This window comes from Neltuma alba, unplaced genomic scaffold (genome assembly GCF_004799145.2).
Source record: "Neltuma alba isolate B1F8T4 unplaced genomic scaffold, ASM479914v2 tig00011497_pilon, whole genome shotgun sequence".
NCBI lineage: Eukaryota > Viridiplantae > Streptophyta > Magnoliopsida > Fabales > Fabaceae > Neltuma > Neltuma alba.
In genome coordinates, this window is record NW_021636165.1 from 305,120 (window position 1) to 332,778 (window position 27,659).

At 34.6% G+C, this 27,659-nt stretch overlaps 1 protein-coding gene and 1 pseudogene across 3 annotated transcripts; both read right to left on the reverse strand.

Moving 5' to 3' along the window:
* Positions 1 to 1,116: 1,116 nt before the first annotated feature.
* On the reverse strand, positions 1,117 to 20,685 carry LOC114714228 (coiled-coil domain-containing protein 97-like). Of its 3 annotated transcripts, XM_028898958.1 has the most exons (4): positions 20,676 to 20,685; positions 7,437 to 7,667; positions 1,626 to 2,110; positions 1,117 to 1,316 (listed from the first exon to the last, which is right to left on the reverse strand). In XM_028898958.1, the coding sequence occupies exons 2-4, from the start codon at positions 7,612 to 7,614 to the stop codon at positions 1,260 to 1,262; spliced, it is 720 nt and encodes a 239-aa protein (XP_028754791.1). In that variant the 5' UTR covers positions 7,615 to 7,667; positions 20,676 to 20,685; the 3' UTR covers positions 1,117 to 1,259. The 3 variants fall into 3 exon arrangements, with proteins under 3 accessions (XP_028754791.1, XP_028754790.1, XP_028754792.1); XM_028898957.1 differs by lacking the exon at positions 20,676 to 20,685 and having other exon boundaries at positions 7,437 to 7,733; XM_028898959.1 differs by lacking the exon at positions 20,676 to 20,685 and having other exon boundaries at positions 1,249 to 1,323; positions 7,437 to 7,732.
* Positions 9,341 to 14,229, reverse strand: LOC114714266 (decapping nuclease DXO homolog, chloroplastic-like; annotated as a pseudogene).
* Positions 20,686 to 27,659: the final 6,974 nt, after the last annotated feature.

The window sequence follows — 27,659 nt, forward strand, 5'->3', positions numbered from 1 at the left end:
AATAAAAGTCATACCTAATTACACAAATTTGGAATGGCATTTTAAATTGCATTTTTATGCAAATGTTTAACATTTATTTGCTTGTATGTTTTTTTTTGCATTTTCATGAAAAGCAAATTAGTCTTGCACATAGCATGGTATGCTATGTACAAAGCTAGAGACAACATTTTCTTATGGAAGAACCTGTAAAACCTTGTTTTTCCTTTTTTTCTCCCAATCATTATTGCGGTTCCCCAAAAGGATGTCATGAAGGCAACAAAATACAGCCCAATGGCCAAAGACCCTGTACACAATTCAACCTACCAAATGCCTCCAAACTCACTTGAACAATATTCATGCCTTTAATGTGACGTGATTTTCTTTTGCAAAGCTCTTGAAGGGATTCTTTCAGGACAATACCATGGTTATTGCTGCCAATGTTTCCTTGACATGAATATGAATATACTTTATGAGCCTATGTACAATCAAGAAGACCCAATGGCCTTACTATTTTAACTACTTTCATGCTTCATATTTTTGGATCTCCTTTTTCTTCTCTCTTCCTGATACCTATTTGAAGAAGATCAATAGACTCAATGCTTCAGCACCTAAACTTGACTCCAATATAAAGGAAACAATGCCTTGGCCTGATCTTGGACATAAACATTTATTCAAAGAGGCAATTTAGGAAATTCCAGTAGAAGTGTGTCTGTCTATGTAGTCATGTTTGGAAATATAAAGACTCTGGGAAACAACATCAAATATGCCCCTGCAGCACCAGCATTGCAAGAACATCCAAAACTCATTCCTTTTGAAAAGTATAGAGCAGGCTTCTTTAACATAAATGCACTTATTATTTTTAACATAAATAATCTGTCCCAAGGGCTTAGATAGATATTCATTATAATACTGAGAACCATGAAAAGACATAATGAGAAATTATATTTATCCCAAAAAAAAATTGCTGTATCGGTCCATGCATTAAGAATATTGTATCATCATGTTTACTAAAAACTTGGAAATTCTTCCATCTCCACCCCCAACAAATCGATTTCCTCAAGTAGCACTGATCCTGCCAGTTCCAGTCTAACATTTCACAAAGGAGACATTAACTGCAAACTTACATTAGGCCAAACCTATAGGTGAATGGTTTTATATTTAAACAATTCGATGTTCATTGTCATCTTCAGTATTTCCATGACATCATTGAGAACCAACTTGAAACCATATGACCAAACATGCAAGAGTTCACATGTCATTGAGGTTTCAAATTTATCATCTCATCGCCCCAAGGGAAGCTCCTTCAACTTGGTCAACATTAAATTAAAGAATGTACCCTGACATCTTGGTGAGGAAAGATCATGTGAGATCAAAATAGTTGGACAGTATCTGAATTGTATAACATGCAGAATATTTAATGCACTTCTAGTTAAACCAAATTAACCAAATATTAACAAGGATCTAATGCAAGATATCATGAAAGAACATCAAGATTGCCAGCCATCTCACTCGCTAACGGTTGTAAATGACATAATAGAGAACAATTATGCCTCTACATCAACGACAAATTGGAAAACACAATAATATAATAGACATATATCCCATAAAACCCAAAACAGAATGCAAGTAAGTTTATAGTGTCTTACCGCAGTAGGGTGTCTATCACGAGTAACATTCCTCCTCTCTTCTTCCTCCTCCTCCTCCTCTTCCTTCTGAATCCTCTCATTACCAATCCAGTCCCTTTCAGCCACGCCTAACCTCTGCTGCTCCCCTCTAATTTTTGCAACGAGGAATGCTTCCTCTGACCTCCTCATCAAAGTCTCCGACCACCGCTCTCCAGGCCTTGCCATGCCTCTGCCGCTTTGGTCCTGAAATCTCCCCACATACTCGTGATGTAGATACGGCTCTCTCTCCCTCATTGCATCTTCCGAGAAGTAGTCTCCATCGCACATCAATTTATCCAAGTATGCCCGCCTTCGGTTCTTCACAGGGACTGACCTCATCCTCAACTCCTCCGATGTTGGGCTCATTATGCTCCAAAGACGCTTCAAATGCCAATTGATTTCATAGTCAGACTTCAGCGCATCAAACTCGCGCAGTTCATTGCTTGTAAGTAGGGACCCATACCGTTCTATGCAAGATTCAAGTTAAGGAAAAAAGACTAAATCAATACAGAACATCAGTAAAATTTCCGGCGCGTTAAGCCGAGCAAAAGTATACAATAAAATAATGAAAGCTGGCTCCCTTGATTATTCTACAGTAGCCCAGCGTATTCTATATATAGATAAAAGTATACAATAGTGTTATGACACCTGTCATGGTAATAGAGTATTCTAGAGTTACAGGTAATACAAAATATTTACTACAGTAACAATACATTTAACTCCCTCTGTCACTTCGAACCTCTTTTCTTTTCCTCTTCTTTTCTGAGCCATCGGTGACTTGTTGTTTCTTTACTGGTGCAACAGTTACTCCAAGTTTATCTCTCAAGTAACTGAATCTTGAATGATGCAAGGGCTTGGTGAGACAGTCTGCTATTTGATATTCTGTTGGAACATATTGCACCTTGAGAGATTTAGACATAACTTGGTCTCTTATAAAGTGGGCATCAATTTCAATGTGCTTGGTTCTTGCATGGTGTACAGGATTGGATGCTAGAGCTGCTGCACTTGTATTATCGCACCATACAGTTGGTATTCTCTTTGGTCTCAGCTTCAATTCGAAGAGAAGAGCAGAGATCCAACATAATTCAGCAGCTGTGTTAGCTAGAGATCTGTACTCAGATTCTGTACTTGACCTTGCAACAACCTTCTGTTTCTTGGAGGACCATGTAACCAAGGAATCACCAATAAAAACACAATATCCACCAATTGATCTCCTATCGTCTAGACAAGAAGCCCAATCTGCATCTGAATAAGCTATGATGTCCAGTAATGATGATGGTTTTATATGGATGCCATGATGTACTGTCCCACGAAGGTATCTTAACACCCTTTTGACTGCTTTCCAGTGTTCAGTTGTTGGCTTGGACAAGAATTGACTCAATTTCCCAACACTAAAGCTGATATCAGGCCGTGTTTTGCACAAATACTGTAGAGCTCCAACTGCACTTCTATATATGGAGGGATTGGACAGGGGTTCTACAGAATGTATTGACAAGGATTTGTGTGCAGCCATAGGTGTGTTACATGGTGATGCATTGTTCATACCAAATCTGTTCAACAGGTCTGTAATATATTTTCCCTGTGTCAAGTAAAGTCCTGTACTATCTCGAAACGCTTCGATTCCCAAAAAATAGTGTATAGGCCCAAGATCTTTCAGAGCAAAAATGATGTGTAGTTTAGTTATGAAGCATTTTACACTATGGGAATTACTTCCAGTGACAAGTATGTCATCAACATATATTAAAATCATCAAAATCTGGTTTTTGTCTGAGTAGATAAATAAGGAAACATCACTCTTTGAGTTTTTGAAGCCCCACTCTATCAGTAAATTTTTCAGCCTCTCAAACCAAGCTCTTGGAGCTTGTTTTAGTCCATACAGCGCTTTGGATAATTTGCAAACATGATTAGACTTGGTTTTATCAATAAAACCTTCAGGTTGCTCCATATAGACAGGTTCAATCAGGAAACCATTTAGAAAGGCATTGTTAATATCAAGTTGCCTTATTTCCCAATGAAAAGAAACAGCAATAGTAAGAATAATTCTTATTGTTGATGCTTTGATGACAGGACTGAAAGTATCATAAAAGTCAATACCTTCAGTTTGTTGAAATCCCTTAGCTACGAGTCGTGCCTTTCTCTTGGCAAGTGTTCCATCTGGATGGAATTTAGACTTGAAGAGCCATTTGTTCTCAACAACATTGAAGTCTGGTGATCGTGGGACAAGAACCCAGGTATTATTTTTCTGAAGAGCCTTGAATTCGTCAATCATTGCTTGTTTCCTAAAGAGGACTTGAGGGCTTCTGCTACTGTGTGGGGAACAGTATCTTGGGACTGAGTGAGACCAACGTAAGGGATCTTTGGCTTAAAAATTCCTCTCTTGCTTCGTGTCTCCATAGGGTGGATGTTTTGTGATGGAGGTGCTTGAGTGATGAAGTGGTCATCAATAGAGTGAGATGGTTCACATTCACGTTGTTCAAGGATGTCCTGAGATGTCTCCTGTTCATGACTAACTACTCGTGGGGAGTTTCCAAGTTGCTCAGGTTCCTTTGAATCATCTTGATGATTCTTGTTACTGTCAGAAGAAGATGATTCAGGTACAGATTCTTCATCCTGGCTCCTCAAGTCAATTAATGCTGGAGAGCCAGTAGCTTTTTCCATGTTGTGATCCTGCACTTTATCAACATTGTGAGTGTTCTGCAAATATAAAGGAAATGAATGAGTAATGTCCATTACACGAGCATCTTGAGGCTGTTTCAAGTTAATAAAGCCACTGGAAAAAGGAAAATCATCTTCATCAAAGACAACATGTCTAGAAATATAAGTTCTCCCTGTGGTGCTGAGACATTTATATCCTTTATGGGAGCCACTGTAACCAATAAACACACATCGAGCACTGTGGAATTGAAGTTTGTTTTGGTTGTATGGCCTAAGAAGAGGGTAACAAGCCAACCAAAAGGTTTAAGTGCTGTGTAATTTGGTCGTTTGTGATGAAGAGTCTCAAATGGTGATTTGTTGCTCAATATAGGAGTAGGGAGCCTATTAATAAGGTGCACAGCAGTGGAGAATGCCTCCCACCAATAGTAGAGCGGCATTTTGGCCTGAGCCAATTGAGTTAATCCCATTTCCACTATATGGCGGTGTTTTCTTTCTACCCTGCCGTTTTGTTCTGATGTGTGAGGGCATGGATGTCTGAAAAGGATTCCATTCTCATCAAGTAATGACTGAAAGGATATGTATTCACCTCCCCAATCACTTTGGAGGACTTTAATTTTTCTTTCATACTGAGTTTCAACCATATTTTTGAAGTGTTTAAATGCTGATAGTGCCTCTTCCTTGGTCTTAAGAGGATATATCCATGTAAACCTACTAAAATCATCCAGGAAACTTATGTAGTATTTGTAACTAGCAACAGATTTAATGGGAGATGGTCCCCACAAATCAGTGGAGATGAGTTCAAGAGGGTTGGCTGCTCGAGATTGAGACTTGGGAAATGGGAGTTTATGGGATTTTCCCAATTGACATGATTCACAAAACTTAAATTCTTCATTCAACTTCAAAGAGAGATTACAGTCACTCAATACTTGCTTTAAAACACTACTACTAGGATGACCCAAACGCCTGTGCCAAGTTTCTAAAATTGACAGGTAAATACTTGGTTTATATTTCTGATTTGATTCATGTCTATTCTCAGCAAAAACAAAATGAGCAGAAGCAATATCTCCAATGTTCTCATTTCTTCTATCAGGGACAACAGCATTATCGATCCTATATAGTCCTTGGGTTGATCCTTGTGTTGTCACTCCTTGCAGCAATACCTCATGCTGCTTCTTGTCCTTCACAAAACAACCATGTGAGTGAATTTCAACAAAGATATTGGAGTTGTCATTAGTCAACTTGTATCCACTAATCAAGTTTTTAGTGATTTTAGGGACAACCAGAACATTATTCAAGGCTAAGTTCCGAGAAGGAGTATCACATATCAGTTTGGAATTCCCAGATTTAGTGACATTTAGAGAAGCACCATCACCAACAGAGAGTGAGTTTATACCTGAAGTACCACCACTTGAGTCAACGTTATCTGATGAGTGTGTGACATGATGGGTAGCCCCTGTATCTAAGTACCAAGAAGGGTCAGAAATAGATTCAGGAGTGGCAATGTAGGCAGATGCACCTTCATTCTTCTTTGGACCCTTATAGTTTCGGTCATAGCGGTGATAGCAGTTCAACAGATCATGTCCTGGTTTGTCACAGAGGATGCAGTATTTGTCAGACCTTCTTCCTGAGTTTCCTCTTCCTCCTCTACCTCTTCCACCTCTACGTCCTCCTCTTCCTCTCCAGGTATTGAATTTGTTTGAGTTGCTGTTGTGAACTGAGAGATTTGCAAAGGCAGTTGACATACTTGACTGGTTCACAGCTTGCAATTGGTCCATACGGGCTTCATAGGTAAGAAGCTTGGACTGAAGATCAGCCCAGGATAGATTCTCCTTCTCTGTCAACATTACAACAATCGGTGTATACTCTCCATCTAGGCCTGCAAGAGTCTGAGTGATAAGATCAGTGAGTGCTAGTGATGCGCCAGCTAGTGTTAGATTATCAGCAATTGATTTCATTTTCGCTAGATATTCCTTCATCTTCAAAGTGCCTTTTCGAGTGTTTTGAAATTCACTCTTTAAGAAGGTGATTCGAGATCTTATGCTAGCACCGACGAGTTCTTTCACTGCATGCCAGAGTTGGGATGCAGATTTGCAGTGAGTCATATGAGAGGCTAAGTCGACGGTCATAGTACTAAGGAGCCATCCGAGTAGGATCTGATCAGTTGCCTGCCAGTCTTCAAATGCTGGATTTGGATGCACATTTTCAGCAGCATCAACAGTGTATTCTGTGGGTACAGGTTTAGTCCCATTGAGATACCCTTCCAGTCGATGTCCTTTGATGATTGGGAGTACCATGGATTCCCAAGTGATGTAGTTCTCTCCATCCAACTTGATGGAGTTGGCTTGATTCAAAGAGCTCAGCAGTGGAACAGGTCGTGTCTGAATGTTAGGAGTCTGATAAAAATATGGATAGTTTAGTGGTAATGGTTGACTAGGGATAAAGGGTTGTGGAGAGGTTGAAGGGAAGCTCGGTGAAGTTGATAAGGGGATGGAAGTAGAGGATGAGGTTGATGATAGAGTGGAAGGCTAGGGTTTGGTGGTGCAAAAGTAAAAGGTGAGAAAGGGAAAGGCAGTATGGAAGACGAGAAACCTGTGATGATAGGTGTAGAGACAATGGTGGGTGTGGTGGAGTCTTGGGAGTTGGTAACAGGTGGGGTCGGCTGAGATGAAGAAAGGAGGTTATTGGGGTTTATTGGTGTATCGGCGGTGAGGCTAGGGTTTGGTGAGTCAATGGTGGGATTCCCAGTGGATGTTGCCATTGCTGACAAGACGGCTCTGGTACCAAGCAAAAGTATACAATAAAATAATGAAAGCTGGCTCCCTTGATTATTCTACAGTAGCCCAGCGTATTCTATATATAGATAAAAGTATACAATAGTGTTATGACACCTGTCATGGTAATATAGTATTCTAGAGTTACAGGTAATACAAAATATTTACTACAGTAACAATACATTTAACTAGCCGCCAATCAAAAACGTCTCATTATGCTGAAACAACTGTTTTAGCTGCCTGTTGTTTAAACTACACTTCAGCTTACTTGAATAATTGAACTGAGGAATTCGCAACTGCAGCTACAGGCTTTGGAAGAAGATTTTGAGAGAGAGAGAGAGAGAGAAGAAGAAGAAAGAGAAATCACCTAAGAAAAGGGTGACGTCTCGAGAGAGAAGGTCGGAAAAGATGGCCTTCCGTTGAGAAGGGTCGGCGGCAGCTGCTTGCAAAGCGCGAGGGAAGTATAGGTTCTCCAAAGACGATAGCCTCTCTGATATCCTCTCCATTGCATCACCGCTTATTCCTGGATTCGTCTTTTCCTCCATCTCGCTCTTCTCTTTTGCGTTTCAGCCCCGTCTTCCTTCGCCTTCGTTGCTTTCTTCCAGTATGATCGGCTCCAGCACAAGTCAGTGTATCGCGCCCCTGTCCCAGTACGTCGCTTTTTTTTTTTTTTTTCCAGGTATCCTCCCATTGGATTTATTTAAAACACTATCAGCCACTAAATGTAAGCAGCTCTCTCAACGAGGATTTGAATCTTAATTCTCCGTTCCGCTACACCCAACCCTCAATGCCCCGCTTTTGGAACCCGAATTCCCACCTTGCTTTGGATCTGCTTGCGCATCCGGGCCCATTTCACTTAGACTTTGATCTTCGGAAGCTGACGAGGGCCCAAGCCCAACTAATTGCTAAAAATAAGTCTTGAATTTTGGAGATTGTTAAAAATTAAAACCACAGGGATTTATATCCATTTGGATCGAATGGGGGAAGACCCCAAAATGAAAAAGGTCGGAAGAGGAAAATAAATTTTAACTCTTTATCTCTTTATGCAAAATTTACTACTGACCATCAGTTATAACATCTGAATATGACCTGAATTTTCTAATACATTGTCAATTAAAGCATGATGTTCACCAAGATTTATGAGCTTACAAAAGTTAACTGACATACAAAAAGATTATTATAAATACTAAATTTTTCCTCGTGAGCGTAAACTGCTTCGTAGACATCGAGCTACAGTCATCGAATGTCCAAGAGTACAATTTCTTGGTATTCTGCCTAACATTTCCATTACTAGGTCTATTCTGTGGGCATGAAAGTCATGAGAATTACAGACACCTCGGGAGATTTCTCCAGAGAGATGCCCAGTCTAATTTTCTACAGCGAATCAAAATCGTTCGTAATTCCCCAACATTTTCCGGGTGTGTTTGGTATCACGGCCAGGGCTCCCAAACGGACTTCTTCACCAGAAAAGCTGAGAAAAGCAACTTTTTCTTTAAAATTCATGTTTGGATTGAACGTAGAGGCAAATGAACTTATGGCTAAAAGCAACTTTTTTTCCAAAAGCTCAAATTCATGGCTTTTAGCTTCTCCAAGCACGGTTGAATAGGTGGGGCCCATGAGTGAGGGAGGAGAGAGAATGTTTTATGCATGATGTGTATTTTTTAAAAAAAATTTTTTAGCCCAGCCATTTTTTAATGTTAAAGAAATTATTTTTTGAATAATAAAACTATTTTTTAAAAAACGAATTTTTTATTTTTTATTATTTTCTATCACATTTATAAAATATATGGAAAAGTGAGAAAAATGTTGTATTAAAAATTTAATTAGTAAGAAGTAATTGATAAATTTTTATATACTAAGTGTAAATATTATAGATATAGAATGCTTGTATTATGATTTAAATGCTTTTCACTAGTTATATTTTTAATAGGAGGATTTTTTCCCAATTTTTCCTAAAATTTAAATATATTATTTTAGTTTTAATTATTCTTAAAAATAACTATTTTTATTTTTATAATTTTAATTTTAATTAAATATGTATCATTCAATAAAATTTATGTCCTTTTCAATCATTTTACATCTAAACTTACTTTTACATTTATCATCCAAACAAGTTTCAGCTTTTCAAACTGACTTTTTGACAAAACTCAATCTAAACATAAATCACATTATACTATCTGACTTTTACTCAATCTCACTTCTATAAAAGTCAGATTAAAAAAAAGCTACTTCTGCCACCGCTATCCCAAACACACCCTCCATCACGTATCATTCAACCCAAAAGCAGTATAAGATTATAACCCAGCGTAATTTCCTCTTCATTAATAAATTCGGCTTACTCCTGTTCAAGGATTTCCATCAAGTATCAAAACAACCATGAACCGATTTAACCTAAGGGGCAAAATCCAGACTTGATTCCTGCTTCTTGTCAGGTTGAATTGTATAAACAGATGTAAAGGCCTCTGATTCTTCACAACAGCTCAAGATGACTAATAATTGCATCTGGACAAGACTGGGCCCGTAGAAGCTCCAAACGGGTGAAAGGTGGAGCAAACTGCAATATGTAATCTTCATCTGAAAACCAGGCATCTGCATATTACTTACTAATAAACACCAAACGAATAGATTTGGGACTTAAACAATGCATTTTGCGAGATTGCGTCATATAAACCAAACGAATAGATACGGGAATTCAAGTTGCTTTTGCAAGATTTCGTCATGTTCCTTTTTAATCAGCTGGCTCAAAAGAAAAACTGAATGATTCGATAATACTCACTCTCCTTGACTGTTCCATAGAGCCAGCATAAAACTTCATCTGCAAACGCCACGCAGACTCCACCCTGCCAACAAGTTTCATTACCATCAGGATCCTAAGATTAAGTGGTCATTGAATGGTAGCATGTATAAACAAATTTTTGCCATATATAATCCTCCTTCATGCCTCAAAACCAAAATGACCATGGGAGCATCTCTCATCTGTGAAGTCGGGAGCCCACAGGGAAGAAAGAACTTGGGGCTGCCAGTAATGTTAGATTCACCATTGCAATCACCAAGCAAAGCAAAGATTAGCATCATGCACCTTGCTGCGGTCAAAAATTACCTGCCAGTAGTTCTTCATTTTTATTCTCTGAGTGATTTCTTTAGTTCTTAGTCTTTCAGTCCGAACAAGACGACCAGCATCATCTCTGCATTACAGCCAAAATATTTTTTTTACCATAACACCAAGTCAAACCTTCAGAAGCAAGCTTTCACATTGGCAATGGATGCTTGGTGGAGAATGGCATATCTGACTCACAAGTTGCTATGCATTTCAAGCTATAATCAGCTCAAACAATTATATGAAAGCTTGTGCGAGAACAAATATGTTTTGACGATATGATCATCACAATTACCTAAATCCTATGACAATATATGGTACTCCTGCCAAAAATGACTGAATCTGCAACAATCAAGAATAGAGATCTTGTTAAAGAATAAATCCAATGAACTCGTAATTTTTACATAGTAGAAAACCGATCTCATGGCAGAATCATAAAGAAGACAACAAAAAAGGCAGAAAATTCTTTTAAAAAAATATAAGCTAAACTCCAAAATACAAAGCTCAATTCTCTAAACAATATAATGAACAATGAACAAAAATCTAGCTAAAGAAGGACACAATTGAAAAAGATACAGTAGAAATAATCGAGAGGAAAGCATATAAATTCACAGCATAAGGTACAATGAGCTTTACCCAAAACTTGAGCAGTTTTTCTCTCTCGAATTTTTCCTGAGTATGATAGTCCAACTGCATCATTGAGGATTACATCATGTTAAAAGCCTATATTATGACTATAACAAGAAAACAGAAGAAATGGGATGGAAGTAATGGAAAAGTAAGATGCGAGGAAGCTGAAACTTTGTCAACCTCACGACTTGTCTTTAGTTCAACATAAAATCTCCTTCCATTATCAGTTGAATCACAGCAATCGATCTCAGCACCCATCAAAATGCGGTGAGCCCCTAATTTTGTTTTGATCACAGAACAATATTCAACATTGGCATCAACATGGTGTATCCCCTCTCCATCAGACCTTCTAGGATCTTCAGTGGCAAGGCTCTCAAAACAAGATCCCCAATAACATCTGATTCAAAACATACTCACTATAAAGCTTAACGATCAAAATTTTAGAAAGGATATTAAAGCAATGAGGACAATCAATTACTATTAGGCCATTTATCTCCCAACTAAGCTCTATAAGCAAAACTTCACTTTGTTGCCCCTTTACTTTATAAATCACATATCACCTAGCTACAATTTAATGGATCTAATGTCAATACTTTCATCTGTCTACCAAAAGTTTATATGTAGGCCTCAACATGAAACAGGGCAGAAGGGCATGGGTATCCAAACATTACTGAAGGGATGAATATCATCCAATTGATGCACGTATTTCACACTAGTTCAATCTCAATATTTGTCCTCAGCAAGATCTTTCTCCTTCTTCCCAGCCCGTACCCCACCCCCTTGCTTTTTGTTTCTCTCTTAGGGGAAGAATAGTTAGGTCAGCATTGCAAATACTTCAGAAATTTCAAACCCCCATCTCCTAGTACTTCTTTTCTCCCTTTGGGTTCAATCCATTGGTTTGCTGCTCGTTCCACTACAGCTCTCTTGACTTCTCTTAGTATCCAAAAGACCAAAATAATAATAGGATATGCAAGTATAGTACCTCCGGCAATCCAAATCACTCTTTGGTCTTTCTGGTAGTTTATGCACATCAAGATAAACAACTCCATTCCGTTTATGCACCCCCATTTCCCAAGGCTCATGTCGGATATAAGCAGTGGCCATTATCTGCAAAAGAAGTCATTGAAAAAGTATTAGAATAGACAAATTTGACAGCCCAAATGTAATAGCCACTTCACAGGAATGATGCATATATTCTCATATGAAGAGATTCTGACTACATTACCTTGTTAAGATTGTTACGAAATGTCTGCAAAAGATAAAAGAGAAGGCTAAGGTAAGAAGCTTCAGAATTTACATTGTAAAAGCATTATTAGTTTTCAAAAACTTAAATCACTATGCTCTTTATACCACAAAATGAATGTTTTGGAGGGGAGTATTTTTGTCTCTAATGCAAGCAAGAAGGTCACCAAAGCCCTCTGAGCCTAAGTCTGCATTAGGGATTAACCAGAAAAGAAAAAGAGTAACATCAGTTCTGATATGCATATCTCCCATATAACAGTATAAAATAAAAATTCTACAGTTACAAAGCAATAGTTGAAAGTTACAAAGATGTACCTTTTTTAGCAATAAATGTATCATAACCCTCGTTCAAATCAGCTCCAATATCTTCAGTGATAAGGCGCTTAAAAAGCCTCTAAATAAATGAAATAGAAAACACTTAGTATGAAAGATATCAGCCAGGTTATCACACACATGAAAGAATAAATGAATATAGAGAAAATCAAATGAGATGAGCTCTATGTAGCTTACCAAGCTGCGATCATCAAAGTAGACCTCTCCACCTTCTATGCGACTATAGCAGGCAATTTCACACAGCTGCCAGATAAAAAAAGAAAACACATGATCAGAACACTTATGCTGACAAGTTACCTTGCACCCATACATAAGTGCAGTCCACCAAAAATAAAAATATATCCAGAATTACAAATGTGTGACGGGGAAACACTAATCAAATTACCGCCATTTAAATTGTTAAAGCTCCACGTGATCATTTGTTTCACATACAAGCAAGATACAATATAGAGTACCAATAACTTAAATTTGGGATGAAATGACCCCAAACATCCGATGCAAGACATAAAATTCCAGCTTCAAACTTACCCCTAAAATGCTTGGTACACCGGCAAATAAAGCAAAGAAAATGGAATGTCCCTACCTCCTGAATAGCAACACACTTTCTTGACAAAGTCTCTTCACTCTTGGAAAGCTTCAGCTCAGCGACAAATCTTTCATCATGGCGGCCATTTGAAAACCTGTTTCCATAACCAAAATTTTGCCTCTGAGGATAAGGTCCAGAACGAGGAAGAAGGCCCGCTCCTCTATCATTTTGCCAACGACCACAGCCAAAACCCCCCCCCTACCCTGGTTATTTGTATTGCGGACGGCAGGCAATACTGCAAGAGAAACTCACATCTCGCTATAAATCAAAATGAGAAAGAAAATCGACAAAGTTATGCACTTTAAGTTCAGTAGCATTTTCAGCTGCTTCAGAAGTTCAAGTGCGTTATCATTTCCTTGACACAAGAAATGAGAAACTATCCAATTGAGTAAGAAGATTTTTAAACTTCCCACAGCTTCATACAGGAAAAGACATAAACCGTAAGCATACGCACAAAATTTACTGGAAGCTGCACAGTCGGTTTGTGTCAAGAAGATATGAGGCGGCACTCAAAGTGAGTGAAGTGTCATAAAATTTGGCGAATACGTAGTACAACGGGTCAAGCTAGAACATTTGATTGAAAGAATATTTTAGAAAAAATTAATCCCTATTTATTACAAATAATTAATCTAATTTTTTTAATACACTCAAATTAATCAACTAGCTCTTATATTAATAACAGCAGGATGTACTATTATCTATCTGCCTATCTCACCAGGCCTCCACCTTTTTGTCAACCATCTATCTGTACAACAAGTCTAGTTATGGGATAAACTATATATTAAAATGCGCGCGCACAATGCTTATCGTTCTCCTTCGTAAAATGTAGGAATTTTCTTCCATTTTCCTCATACTTCAACTCATAGTAACCAGAACTACTGCAATTGGAAAACATATCAAATACTAATAATAACGCAAGCGTCCACGCAAAAAGAAAATGACTTTGACTCGTTTTTAGAATGGCTCATCCAGAGAAAGAGATGTGTGCTTACCATCTGAAACGTTAGAGTTCTTAGATATGGAGGCAGAGCGAGAATCCTTGTGATCAGCCGGTGGCTTGCCAGTCAATACAGATTGCACCGACCTATCCTTGCCGTTGATTGCCCTAGAAGTGGACGGCGAGGATCGCTCAAGCTGCTTGTCGAGAACGGCGTTGATTCGCTTTCGATCCACGGAACTCACCTCCGATTTGGACCCAACAGTTGCTCGCTCTCTGTACATAGCTCTTTCCACCAATTCCTCCTTGCCCCGATTAAATTTCACCGATGCCATAGCGCAACAACAAATTGAGATGAAGAACCCCCTAGGTCTTCGAATAAATCCAGGGCTTACGCACTTTCAGTTTCCAGGAGAAGCTAGTCCATTTCTATCCTCTCTCTTGCTTTTGTTTTGGCTTTCGCTTGCTCAGACAAAAAAATTAGGGGAAATTTCGTTTAAGGACCGCAGTACAGAATTAATTTTAAAGAGTCCCTAAAACTTTCTGAAATTTCACTGCAGGATTAAAAAGGCAAGCTGATATTAATTCCACAAAGAAAATGATCATATTGCCCCTCATGTGAACAAGTATGGGAGAATCCATTTGCAAGTGAGATTAGATAATTTACAATATGCATAGATATATTTACAATTAAAATTAGTCCATTTACATATCACCTTCTTCACCTAAAGAATGTGTCCAAGTGAACAAGTATGGGAAAGCCCATTTACAAGTGGGACTAGACAATTTGCAACATACATATATTTATTTACAACTGAAATTAGTCCATTTACATATCACTTCCTTCACCTGAAAAAGATCTCCGTGAGTGAACAAGTGTGGGAGAGCTCATTTGCAAGTAGGATTAGTCAATTTGCAACATACATACATTTATTTACAATTAGAATTAATCCATTTACATATCACCTCCTTCACTTGAAAAAGGTGTCTGTGAGTGAATAAATGTGAGAGAACCCATTTACAAATAGGACTAGTCAATTTGCAACATGCATACCTTTATTTACAACTGAAAGCGTGCTGCAGGGAAAAAGCGTGTGGCAGTCAATTTTGGGATATGTTGTAATTAATTGTTTTTCAATTTTCCAAAAGCCAAAAATTTACACATTTAAAAAAATATGAAAATTTTACTATATTATAAAGGTAAGCAAAACTATTTATATTACGACGTCAAAAAATATTTATATTATAATATTGTTATATTTTCAAAGATAAAAATTATTATAAACATTAAAATATTTAAATATTGATTTTTTAACCGTATTAAAATTCAAGTAATTTCTGCATCTATTAATTTTTAATTTAAAACTGTTAATATTAATGCCAACCGTAAATATATATGCAGTAATTTTATATTTACTTCTCATATTTATATCATCATATACATTTCTAATATTAATTTTTATTTGCTTATTATGCTCTAAAACTTTGGATATAACGTGGGGAGGAAGTCAAAAAAGTATCATAAAGAAATCCTGCAGATTTTGAAACCAAAGAGTGAGAAAGAGTTGAAATGGAGGGAACTTCAAAATTTGAAACTCCCATCTGGACACTTTAAAAAAAGTACTTGAAAAAAAAAACACTATACACAAAATTAAAAATAGGCGCAGCCCAAAACTGAGCCGCTACTATTCCTAAGCTGGTACTGTTCATAGAACAGTATTTTGAGTGAGAAGCCATTATGGAGGTGAAAATGAGCTGGCTTGTAGTTGATTTTGATTTAATATTATAGATTGATATAAAAATATTTTCTTTATCATCCTTCTTGTCTGCATACTAAACAAGGCCAGCTTACTCAACGGATCAATTGTCATTATTGGTTGTTCAATTGGATTTTCTACGTTGAAATATGTAATTTTTTGCCGTCAACTTATATACACGCCCGCGCGCGCAATTAATTTGATATAGTATGATATAAGATGATAAAGAAATTAATACTCTTGATAACGAAACAAATTAAATATGTAACTTATATATTCAACTAATAATTTGTGTCATGTCTTTTACTCTATGAAGGGGTAAACTAAGTAAAATTTATACACAAGCAAGTTGAGGAATAAACTAAATAAATATTAAAACTGGAAACTAATACATAACATAGGCATATTCTATTATATATACTACCTCTCGTTCTATAATATCCCTAAATTAATTATCTAGTTTTTGTATAATTAATAATTCTATGAAATAAAGAGATCAATGCTCTACAAGGTAAAGATCAAAAACTTCAGTCAAACATGGCGACTGATGACTTGCGTGGCCAGTATATTTGCTGACTCTGTTTCTCTCTCTTTATTTTGCAGTCTTCATCACTATATTATCGGTAAATCCAACTCATTCCCAACCCAACCGTTTGCTTCTTCCCTCCTCTGCAACTTGCACTCACAGTGTGGTCTCTCTCCAGGTAAATTTCGCTGACCTGCTCCCTGGGTTTCTTGTTTTTTTGTTCTCTTTTGGCGTTTTTCTGATCAAGTTTTGGTCTTTCCTTCTCTATATGCAGATAAGTAGTTGGATTATTGCTGGTGTCTTGTTCTTCCTTTCTTCCTGCAACGTACTCTATCCGCAGACATGTTCGCCCGGAAGAAGAATGACTCATCCCAAAAGCTCTCACATTCAGAAGTCACCATTGCTGCTGCTTATGGGACAAACGGTAACTAATGTTACTTCTTTTGCTTTTAGAAAAAGAAGATATTAGGTGATCCCCTTCAAATATAGTATTGGTAGTCAAATAGATTGACTTATTTGCAACGGGGACAAAGACCAATGGTAGTCACTCATGATGCAGACATGGCCGAGAAGCTAGAAGATGTAACTGATAGATCTGAATCGATTTTGGGTTTGAGAAAGAGTACTGTACGGGGAAATAGTTCACATCTCAGAGCTCGTCTAGCCTCATTCATGGCAGCCGCCATGGCTGCAAAACTTGTGGTGGTGGGAGGAGCTCTTGTTTGGCAGTGCTTTTACGGGGGCACAATAATAAGGCCTCAATTTCGTCTCTACGTCGACGCCTCCCACTGGAATAAAGCTTTTCGCTGTTTTCCAGTTGTCAATAAGTCCCCCAACTTCACAAATGCCATTCTTGAAAGGATCATGGATGCTAAAATTCTGGTTGAGCTTCTCATTCCGCTCATCCGACTGCTTTACCTTCTCCTGCCACCTTTGTTTCTCTACTTCTTCCCAAGAAAGGAGGTCACCCAGGACGAGGTGTGCCATTCCTGCCTTTCTTTCTTATACAAAAAATGATTAATTATTTTTGTGTTTCTGAGGCATTTAATCTTTCCTAGATAGCACAAACTAAAATACAATAAAAGCTATCGTTCTAGTTTGATGAATTCGTTTCCTAATGGAGTGGAATTCCTGTAACAAGTTGCTGTAACAAGTTTATATGTGCTTTCAGGAAATCAAAATTCCCAGCCAATCGGAAAATCCAAACACTTCGAAGTGTTGTAGAAATGAAATTGTAAGTATTCTCCTAATTGAAGCTGATGAGGGAACTATATGCACAGTTAATTAATCACTTATTGGTTCATGCAATGAGCAGGGTAGGACGCTACATTACTCTATACATCCAACTGGGTTCACTGAAGAAGTGTATCTTGGAACTAGGTGTCTTTCATGGACCTTCAATTCGAAGTTTCACTGAACAAATTCTCTCTGGGTTGGATTGCCTGTGTAATAAAAGAGTTGTTCATAGGTATATTCCCATACTTGTTACATGGAATACTGCATGAGTTTTGGTCATTGTAACACACATCTTGCAGGATAATTAATTTTCAACTAATGTTGGGATTACCTTAATTAATTTATTCTCCCAACCTCTCATTCTCTGTTTATTTTTATATGTATGATTATATAGGGACATAAAGCCAGACAATCCGCTTGTCTATTCTAACGACATAGTAAAGTTGATTAACTTTGGTTTGGCCACGCATGTAAGTTCTTGGATCTCTTGTACCACATGCATCCATGTGACAAAATCAATGCCGTTGATTTTTGAACATGAGGCTTTATATCTCCGGTAATTTAAGATGATGTTGCATCTTTAGGATTAGGTGTGTCCCACATATACTACTTTCAGTCCATAATATAAGATTTAATTTACTAATTTGAAAAAATTATATAAGATAAAAAATTACTTAATTATAACATATGTTACATGATCTCTCTAAAATAATTATGTGTATCATTAGACTATATATCGATTTACAAGTTGGGCAAACAAGGTTGGAGAAAATGACAAGTATAATATTTTAAACTAATTTATTTAACTTCTTTAATCTTTCTAAATTAGTCAATTGGATCTTATATTAAAGACGAACTAGTACTTAATAAACACCCTTGGCACTGTTATGATGCTACCAAGAGTGAAAGCATTAACTTAATTGGCTTTTCTATGTTGAATAGGTAGCAGAATCTGTGGGCAAGCACTCAGAGTTGGGAACTCCATGCTATGCAACTCCAGAGGTATACATTTTCATACACTACATTATGCGTTATAAAGTAGTATTTCTTATTAAACTTGTTTCTCGTACATACAGGTTCCTCAAAAAATAGAATATAAGAGATCGCTTGAAGCTTCTGCTGCTGATATATGGAGTTTGGCTGTGTAATCATTAAAATGTTCTCAGGGAAGCATCCTCGGCCGAGTTTTGAGCCTAAACACTTCTACGTACACTTCTATGCATATATACATATATATAGAGAGAGAGAGAGAGCTAACGTTGCATTAGATAATATATATGACTTTTCTATTTGCATATAAACTTAAAGTCTCTTTATTGTTGCTTTACCCAGCACAAACATAACACTTACAATCTTAGAACAGTAGACAAAGCATATAATAATGTACTCAAATGACTAGCTAGTCTTTAGGTCTGGCGTTAATGAAGGAGTGCCTTGGTTAAATGCCAGGACAAGTGAGAAATTTGGGTATATTTTTTCATCAAAATAATCTTGGAATTATATGAGACACTGCATCACATATATGGAGCTTTCATTTATTAATTAATTGATTAATTATATAACCAGAACAAATTCATTTACTAAGCAGGTGCAGGCCTTCTATAAAGTTTGTGTTGAACAGCAACATCTGCCCATACCAGAAGGGTTATGCCAAGAGGGTAAAGATTTTCTGGAACTCTGCTTCACAAGAACTCCGGCAATCTGCTGCAGCATCACTAGACCATTCCTTTGTAAGAGCACAAACAAGTTAGCGTGCTGATGGAAGAAAGCGCAAACTTAGCCTTTTTGAAGGCTTCAATTACTTTCTTTATTTTTTAGGAGTAAATTGTTTACCTCGAAAGTTTTTATTTAAGAGCGTTTGCCACTCAAAATTTTTTTTTTCCGTGCAAATTTACTTCAGAAGTTTAAAATCATAAATATATTACCCTTTACTATTAAAACTGTTAACATTTAATGTCATAATTTTATTAATAGGGTGCAATAGTGTTATGTTTTTTTAACTTTCGGAACAAATTTGTATTAAAATTTTTTTTAGTATCCAACACTTCTCATTGAAAAGTGTAACAAATTTGCATATTAACTCTTCTTTTTTTCTTGTAAAAAAAAAAAGGTTCTCTTGTCTTGTTACATCTATGCTTTTGAAGCAAAATTAAAGAAACTAGGATATTCATTTTGACCACGTTAGTGGAAACATCAAGTTATATGTTCTTGTTGTTATTATAAACTTGAGAATTTAATTGATCAAATTTCAATCAACGCCCGTGTGTGTGGGGTACCCAACAATTAAATAAGAGAGTTTTTTTTTTCCCTTCCAAATTTACATTATCATCATTTTTGTGAATGATTAAGAATTATTATACAACTATTTTTTTTTTGTCCTTTTCTTTTCGTGAGAAAACCATGGTACAAGGTGATGAATTTTCAAACTGTTGTCTTCTTTATAAAACATAAAAAAGAAAAAAACACGATGAAATGAAATGTAAATGTTAAATTTATTAAAGTAAAATCAAAGATTTGTCTATTACAAACCCTTCTACACTTGCAATGCAAGTTGCCTACTTAGCTGCAATAAGCTTAATCCTTCCTCTTAAATATTTTGGGAGATATTAATTTCTCAAAATAATGAGTCAATAAAAGGACTAAGCAGGGTGAAGATTATAGCACTGATACATGGAGTTTGGGTTGTGTTATCATTGAAATGTTCACAGGGAAGCGCCCCTGGCTTGATCTTGATTGAGTATAACACTTTTCAACAGTTACCGTCTTTTTCTATTCAGACAAATATATATACACTAAGTAGGGTGATAAATAACTGATGTTTCAATTATAGTTAAACTTAGCATTAAATAGAATCATTTTATGCAGTGGCAGGTCAACCGTGAAGTGTGTTGGAACAAGCCAGATCCTGAAATACCAATGGATTTGTCGACTGAGGGTCAAGTGTTTGTCCAATTGTGCTTCGAAAGAAATCCAGCCAAGCGGCTATCAGCTTCAGAATTACTACAACGTCCATTCTTGCACAAAAGGCATAACAGAGGAAAGAAAATCCTAAAGATAGAGAAAGAAAGAGAAGAGAATTATGATAGTATAGATGATTACGGCTGTTCTGCCAAGTTATATAGGGCTGAATTAACTCCCAATCTCGACATACTTCTACTTTATATATATATATATATATATATGGGGGGGAGAGAGAGAGATTTTTTATTTGGTGCTGAAACTCGTCGATATGTTGATATTCCTCCATTTCTAAATATAAGACCCTTACATCAGTGTGTATAAGGGTCTTATATTTAGAACCGGATGAGTATTTTTTATGGGAAAAACTGCTGACAAATCCTATACAGAACCAAACCATGCATGCTTAAGTTTTGTCCTTTTGTTTATAAATTTTCAAAACTCGGTTTAAACTTGTGTTGGAAAACTGTTCCCCGGAACAAAACCAAAAAAGGACACTATGGAACAAGTTCGGTCTTAGAATATTTAAACTGGCGCCACCTTCCTTTTTCGGAACCCCTTCTCTTTCCTTCCCATCCTCTCCCCTCCTCTTTTTTTTTTTCTACCCATCAGATTAACATATTTCAATAGTTAATATTTTAATTTTTATAAACTACTCCCTCCGTTCCTTATTATAAGAGACATTTGATGCTTATAACATGTTCTCATATATAAGAGACACTTAAAAGTTATTTCTATTTTTTTATATTGATTTCCTATTTTATCTCTATTTATTTTGTCTCCAACTCATACTCTCTCTCCCTCCCACTTCTCTTTCTTTTAATAATTTAATTGTTCTCTCTCATATTCTCTCTCCTTATAACGGGGATATTGTTAGAAAAAACATTATGCTTTTTACACATTAATTGTCCTCAACTAATTTTCACTTTTTTTATCAACGTAATTTGGTTATTTGTCTCTTATAATAAGGAACGGAGGGAGTATTTATAAAAATAATTTTAAAAATATTTAGTATATTTGCAAACCATTATAATTAAATTTTAATAGAGTTTGTAATTTATTATTTATCTTTATAATTTAATAATAATTTTAAAAAGATTTAAATCTGAACTGTTAAAGTATTAATCTAATGGTTAAAAAAAGAAAAGGAAGAAAGAGGATGGAAAGAGAAGAGGAGAGTTTCCGAACCGTCGCGAAAACTTAGCCTTTTGGAATCATCTTTACTCAAACAACTCATGTGGTTACTATAAAATAGGTGTACAATCAAACTACATAGGTTTTCACTTGGAAATATCATAATGAATCCATATTTTTAAATATTTATTTTCAAATAATATTAATTGTTAGAGGGCTGATTCAACATAAATCATAACGTACTCAAACTAATTTAAAAATATTAAAAAAAACAATATGAACACGTAGGAAAAGTAATCCTAAAAGAAGTTGAAACAACCAAAACAAATAAATTAAGTGCCCACAAGAAACAAACTTATAAAATTATTGAAATTAAAAAATTAATTGTACCCAATACTTTGAGCATTTCAAAGATATAAAAAATATTATAGCACACATGATGTAGGGTGAATAATAAGAAGACAAAATGGTCCTTGCTATTTATGCGTAAAAGGTAACTACTACTTTCGATTCTTAATATAAAAGCTTGTTTGACTTTTATTTTGGTTCTAAATATAAGAACTCAATCTATTTTGTCTCTCATATTTAACTATTGTTTTCTAAGGTAGCTCTTATAATAATGGTAGTTATAGCCAATACACTTTATTAGTAAGGATATTTTAGAAAAAACAATACCTATTTATTACAAATAACTAACTTAACTAGTTTTTTTAATCCACTCAAATTAATCAACTGGTTCTTATATTAAGGACCAGAGCTAGATTAGCTAATGATAAGGGAGACTCATGGTAAGGGGTAACTATAATTACTGAGGTAAGGGAAGTCTATTATCATGATTTTATTTTGGATTTGTTGATACTAGATGCTATTTGGGCAATTTAGTGAATCTCATGGCTTTACTTGGGGAATTGAAAGGACAAACTGCTTTTACATGTCATACGGAAATAAGTAAACTTCAATGAGGTGAATTTACTTTATTTAAATTTACAACGGCTTTATTATTATAAATTTTCTTTGCTTTTTATTTTGATGGTTCTGATTTGGATGCTTTTCAATGAGGCAAGTAAACCTCACTGATTTTAATTTTTAATTATGATGCACTTAAATAATATTGGTCTCTTCTCCATCTTTGTGTTACTGCACCGCTTGCAATTTAGCCTTATGTGGTTCTCGCTTCACTCTGTTATCTCTCCTCTTCCGCTTCTTTCCTCTCCATTGCTTCACAACATGCGCTTCTTTTCTTCTCCCGCACCTTGTCAAATTGAAAAGGGCGAGAGTTTATTTTCCTCTAATGTCCATAATTTTTGTGATTTATTTAAAATAGAACAAATAAATTTAAAAAATAAAAATTTATACTTCTAAGATCTTATTTTTGAACAAATCTCATAAAGATATTCATGCACAAATTTTGTTAGGTATTATATCTTCTATTCTCTCTCATTTCAAACTGTATAATGAAATCTGAAAGAGGGTTAGAGGGTTTTTTTGGGTCCAAATTTTGTATTATTTTATTTTTCACAATAGAATTTGTGAAAAATATCTTTAAAAGATTGTGTTAAGATTTTGTTTCTAAATAAAACTTCTAAGGATGTGGAATAATTTAAAAAATAAAAAGAAAGTTACATAATGAAAATTTTAAAACATTATAAGAAAAGATTAAAATTGTGCTAATATTTTTTTTTCAAAAAAAACTTATAAGGATATCTAAAAATTTGAAAAATAATATTTAGCAATCAAAAAAATTATTTATATAAATGTTTTTAAAATGTAGGAAAGAGGAAATATCTTATTTTCTGGTAAAAAAAGAAGGAAAATATCTTATTTTTAACAATAATTATTGCCTTGTATTTAAAATAAAGAAAAGAAGGTTACAAAGTAAAAATTCAATAAAATTGTAGTGAATAATAAAAGATGGGGTTAAGACTTTGTTTTTAAAAGAAACTTATCTATAATTTTAAAAATAGTAGTTTTCAACAACCTTAAAAAATGATTTTTCTAGTTTTAATTTTTTTTATATACTTCAAAAGTTCAAGAAAAATCAACATTTGCAATGCCTTTCATTTGACCGGATTTCAAAGCCTATTAAAACAATGTTGGACGCAGTCACATAATTGAGCCATAAGACATAAAGCCCGAAAATCTTAATTGCAAACCAGATATCATTTATGATGACTTTGAACAATAATTTAAGTGTGCAGTCAATGTTAACTATTTTTAAAAGTGACGTGGAGGAAGAGTTTATTTAAAGATATCGATTTCACAGGTTTGAAAAGTCAAGACACCAAAAAGAGCTACATAGATTGTGTTGCCCTTAGAATGATGACCTTTGAAAGAATAGTTGAATTGAAAATAAGGATACACTGAAATGTGGAATCTCACTTGTGGTATGGAGGTATTGCACTTTCTAACTTTTTTTTTTTAGGTCAAAGCAAAATGATATTTATAAATAAAATAAAGTAAGGTTAAAAAAAAGAAAAGAAAAGTTTCTCACTTATCAAAAATAGCCCTGAATACTAAACTACAAGAAACAGAGTTAAAAAGAGACGAAGAAAAGGAGTTCCTTAAGCCCTTTCAAACTGGCCGGTCAAAAAAAAAAAATCCCCTTTCAAACTGCACTAAATATAGTTGGTGTGAAATTTAAAAATAAGAATGATATTCTTTTGTTTCCCTTGTCATAAGTCTAAAAATTTACTTTCTCCGGAAGTTTAAAAGTTTATTTTCTATGATTTTTGTCATCAACTTGGATTAATTCAAATTTTGATTTCTCAATTTTGGTTTGGATCCCTCAAATTTTAAATCATAGGTTTTGGTCTCTCAACTTTCTTTTCATTCATAACATTAGTCTCTATAATACAATAAAAACTTAGATCATTTTACCCCTTCAAGATCCAAAACCTATGGTTTAAAACTTGATGGATCAAAACCAGAATAGAGGCAAACTTAATAGACCAAATATTATATTGACCTTATAAATTACAAATAACGAATTTATGTATAATGAAAAATTATTTAAAAACAATAAATATGTCAGAAATATAATTTTATTTTTAAATATGTTCTTATAATAAGTAAAAAGAAAAAAAGATAAAAGAGAAAGTATGAACAACATGTTATAAGTAGTGTGATAAAAGAGAGAATAAGTAAATAAGGTTAAAATTGAAAAACAAAACGAATTAAATGTTAATCCTTCCTCTTAAAAATTTGGGGAGATATTTATTTATCAAAATAACGCGTATATAAAAGATTGGATACAACACTGTTCAGTTCCTTCAATCTGGAGAATACGACTAACGCTCCAAAACGAAGACTCAAAGCTTTGTTTGAACCATATCTCTGTTCTGCTTGTTTGTTTTTTGTTTTTTTCCCAGGTAATGCCCTTGAACCATCTCTTCGTTTTACCAAGTGATGGTTAGTTTTATAGTGGCTTTATCCAATTTTTAATATAAAAATTAGTTTAATTTTTAATTTGATTCTAAATATAATCTCTCATATTGACCTTTTTTTTTAAAAGAGAGTTATTATAGTAGTTGTATATATTAAAAGTTTTATTAAATGATAATTCTAGAAAATATACTTGATTAGGAAAAAGTATTTTAGGGAAGTTAATACATTTATTACTAACAATTAGCTTAACTAATTTTCTTAATCTACTTAGGTTAGTCAATTGGTTCTTATATTAAGAACTAAAGATAGTATTATAAAGATATGATTTTCGTTATTTTTAGTATACATTGATTTTTATGACATGGCTTTTTAAAAAAAATAGGAAAAATAAAATAAATAAATTTAAAATATCAAAATCTCAAATTAGAAATAACTACAAAAATATGTTATCATTTGTTTTTTTAAATATTATCATTAGTTATTAAAATACAGCGAACTAAGCTGATGTGAAATTTTTGTAAGAATGGTTAATCACCCAAGAGGGAGGTGAATTGGGTGTTAATTAAAATCAAAAATATTTTCACAATATAATGAAATTCATAATAAATTCTGAGTATAAAATAATGAATTGATATAAGCATAATCACAGTAGTAAAATGGTTTAGCTAGAAATATAAAGAGGTAAGGTAAGAGAAGATGCAAACTGTGATTTATCCTGGTTCGGTCCTCACTGACCTACATCCAGTCCCCAGGCTCCCTCTGATATTTTCAATCCACTATCTCCCTCAAGTTTAACACAGGTACTTGAGAACCATTACAACCACAAGTTTGATTCGGGCATTTGTGACGCCACTTACAATCCTTAGACTAACCAATCTATTCAATAGCAACCTCACACTGAGGTAAATACTCTCCTTTACACACCGTAAGGATACAATCTGATAATGATAATGAAGATTGAATATTTCTTCTCTCAAAAAAATGATAGATGAATCTTAAGCACGTTTGGGAAACTCTCCTCTCTATCTTACGAATACATATGTTACAGTCTTTGAAGTACAGAGAAAGGAAGTTTTCTCTCGGAGCTCTAAATGAAAATATGTTGATTCGGCATTTTAGCATTTGATGTTGTAAGCTCAGACTCTTCTCTTTTTTTTCTTGTTTTGAATGCTCTTTTATTTATAGATGATGTTGGGTACTTGACCGTTGAGTATTTTCTTCCTGTTTGGTTTGAAGAATATGACTGTTGAAACTAGCCATTGGAAGCTTTTAACAAAAGTCGATTCTTCACATCATAAATTCGTTGTGGCTCTTTCCCTAAAATAATATTTCTCAAATCAATTGATAAGTATCTAATAATCTTAAAAATAATAAGTTAGAAAACTTGAAATCAATCATCAGTTATTCAGAAAGTAAGATGAACTTACTTGATCGATAATACTTTGATCGATCATATTATCGATTAATTACAGGAGAAATAGACTTAACAGATGTATACATTTATCGAGTAATTTATGGATCAACAGATGATCGAACATGTGATTGATAACTGATTAAACATGAATGAAGTGAGCTTTAAATTGATTATGCAAGGATAATCTTTTTTAAGTTATGTTTGCCTTCGTATCCTTTCAATAGAAAGTTATGTGTAAAAAGAAGGTTGAGAAAAGCTTAAAGATTTTTAGATAAAAAGATTTTGAAATCATTGTGAAAAGCTATTATGAAATAAACTGGTTCAATGATCGAAAAGGTGATCGAAAACTATTTGATCAATCAGGTTATCGATAAAGCTAAGTATGAGAGAAATAGATTTTCAAAGAGCGTTGATCAAATACTTTATCGATAAATGGATGACAGAAAATTTGATCGATAAAACAAAGTTTAACAAAGATATTCATAAAGAGCACAAATCCTAAGATGATCGAGTAAATGATCGATTAAAGATTAATTGATTAAGTGATCGATAAAATATCATTGAAATCTCTTTACGGAAAATACCAGGAAAGACTTTGATCGATCATGTTATGTGAAAACAGAAGATTCAGATATTTAAATGATCGATCATTTTATTGATAAATGAGTGATCGATTAGGTGATCTAAAAATGGCTTAAAACAAGTAAGTGCAGTGAAGGTGATGATGATCGATCATTTGATCGAAAAACAATTGATTGATTAAAGACCTTGAATGAAAATTTTGACAGAACACATTATCGATTAATTAGAAGTAAATTACCATACACTGTTTGAACAAGTTATCGATAAAATAATAATCGATAAATTGATTGATAACAAGCGAATTGTTCAATATAGTGAATAAGTCAAGGAAGTTTACCAGATTATCTGAGTCCTGATCGATAATAACTTGATCGATTAGGTGATCGATATTCCTATTGTTACAGGAAATGAAGTTTATTCCTTTTTCCTGATAACTTATCAATCAACCAATTATCGATTAAATGATCGATAATTTACTACAAAATCTTACACTTAAACAATTCTATCAGTGATCGAATATCCGATCGGTTAACCTTTAATTGATAATGTTATCGATTACTTGTGCTTTCATATTTTAAAAGATAGATTATAGCTTGAGCACCTTAGAAATGTATGTGAAGATATAAGAGAAGAATTGAAGAGATAGTATCAGGTACTCAATAAAGTGATTGAGTATGTAGTTGCTTGATCATCAACTCGAACATCAGTTTACTTGATAACTGGCTTCGAGTAACATCTGATAATGGCTTTTTATTTCTTCATTTCTTCTAGTGC

Coding starts and splice junctions, on each gene's coding strand:
- LOC114714228 (XM_028898958.1), bottom strand. CDS start 7,614: ATGGAGGAAAAGACGAATCCAGGAATAAGCGGTGATGCAATGGAGAGG. Junction 2,111..7,436: donor AGACGTCACCCTTTTCTTAG/GTGATTTCTCTT, acceptor AATCTTGCATAG/AACGGTATGGGTCCCTACTT. Junction 1,317..1,625: donor GTGATAGACACCCTACTGCG/GTAAGACACTAT, acceptor CCAAGATGTCAG/GGTACATTCTTTAATTTAAT.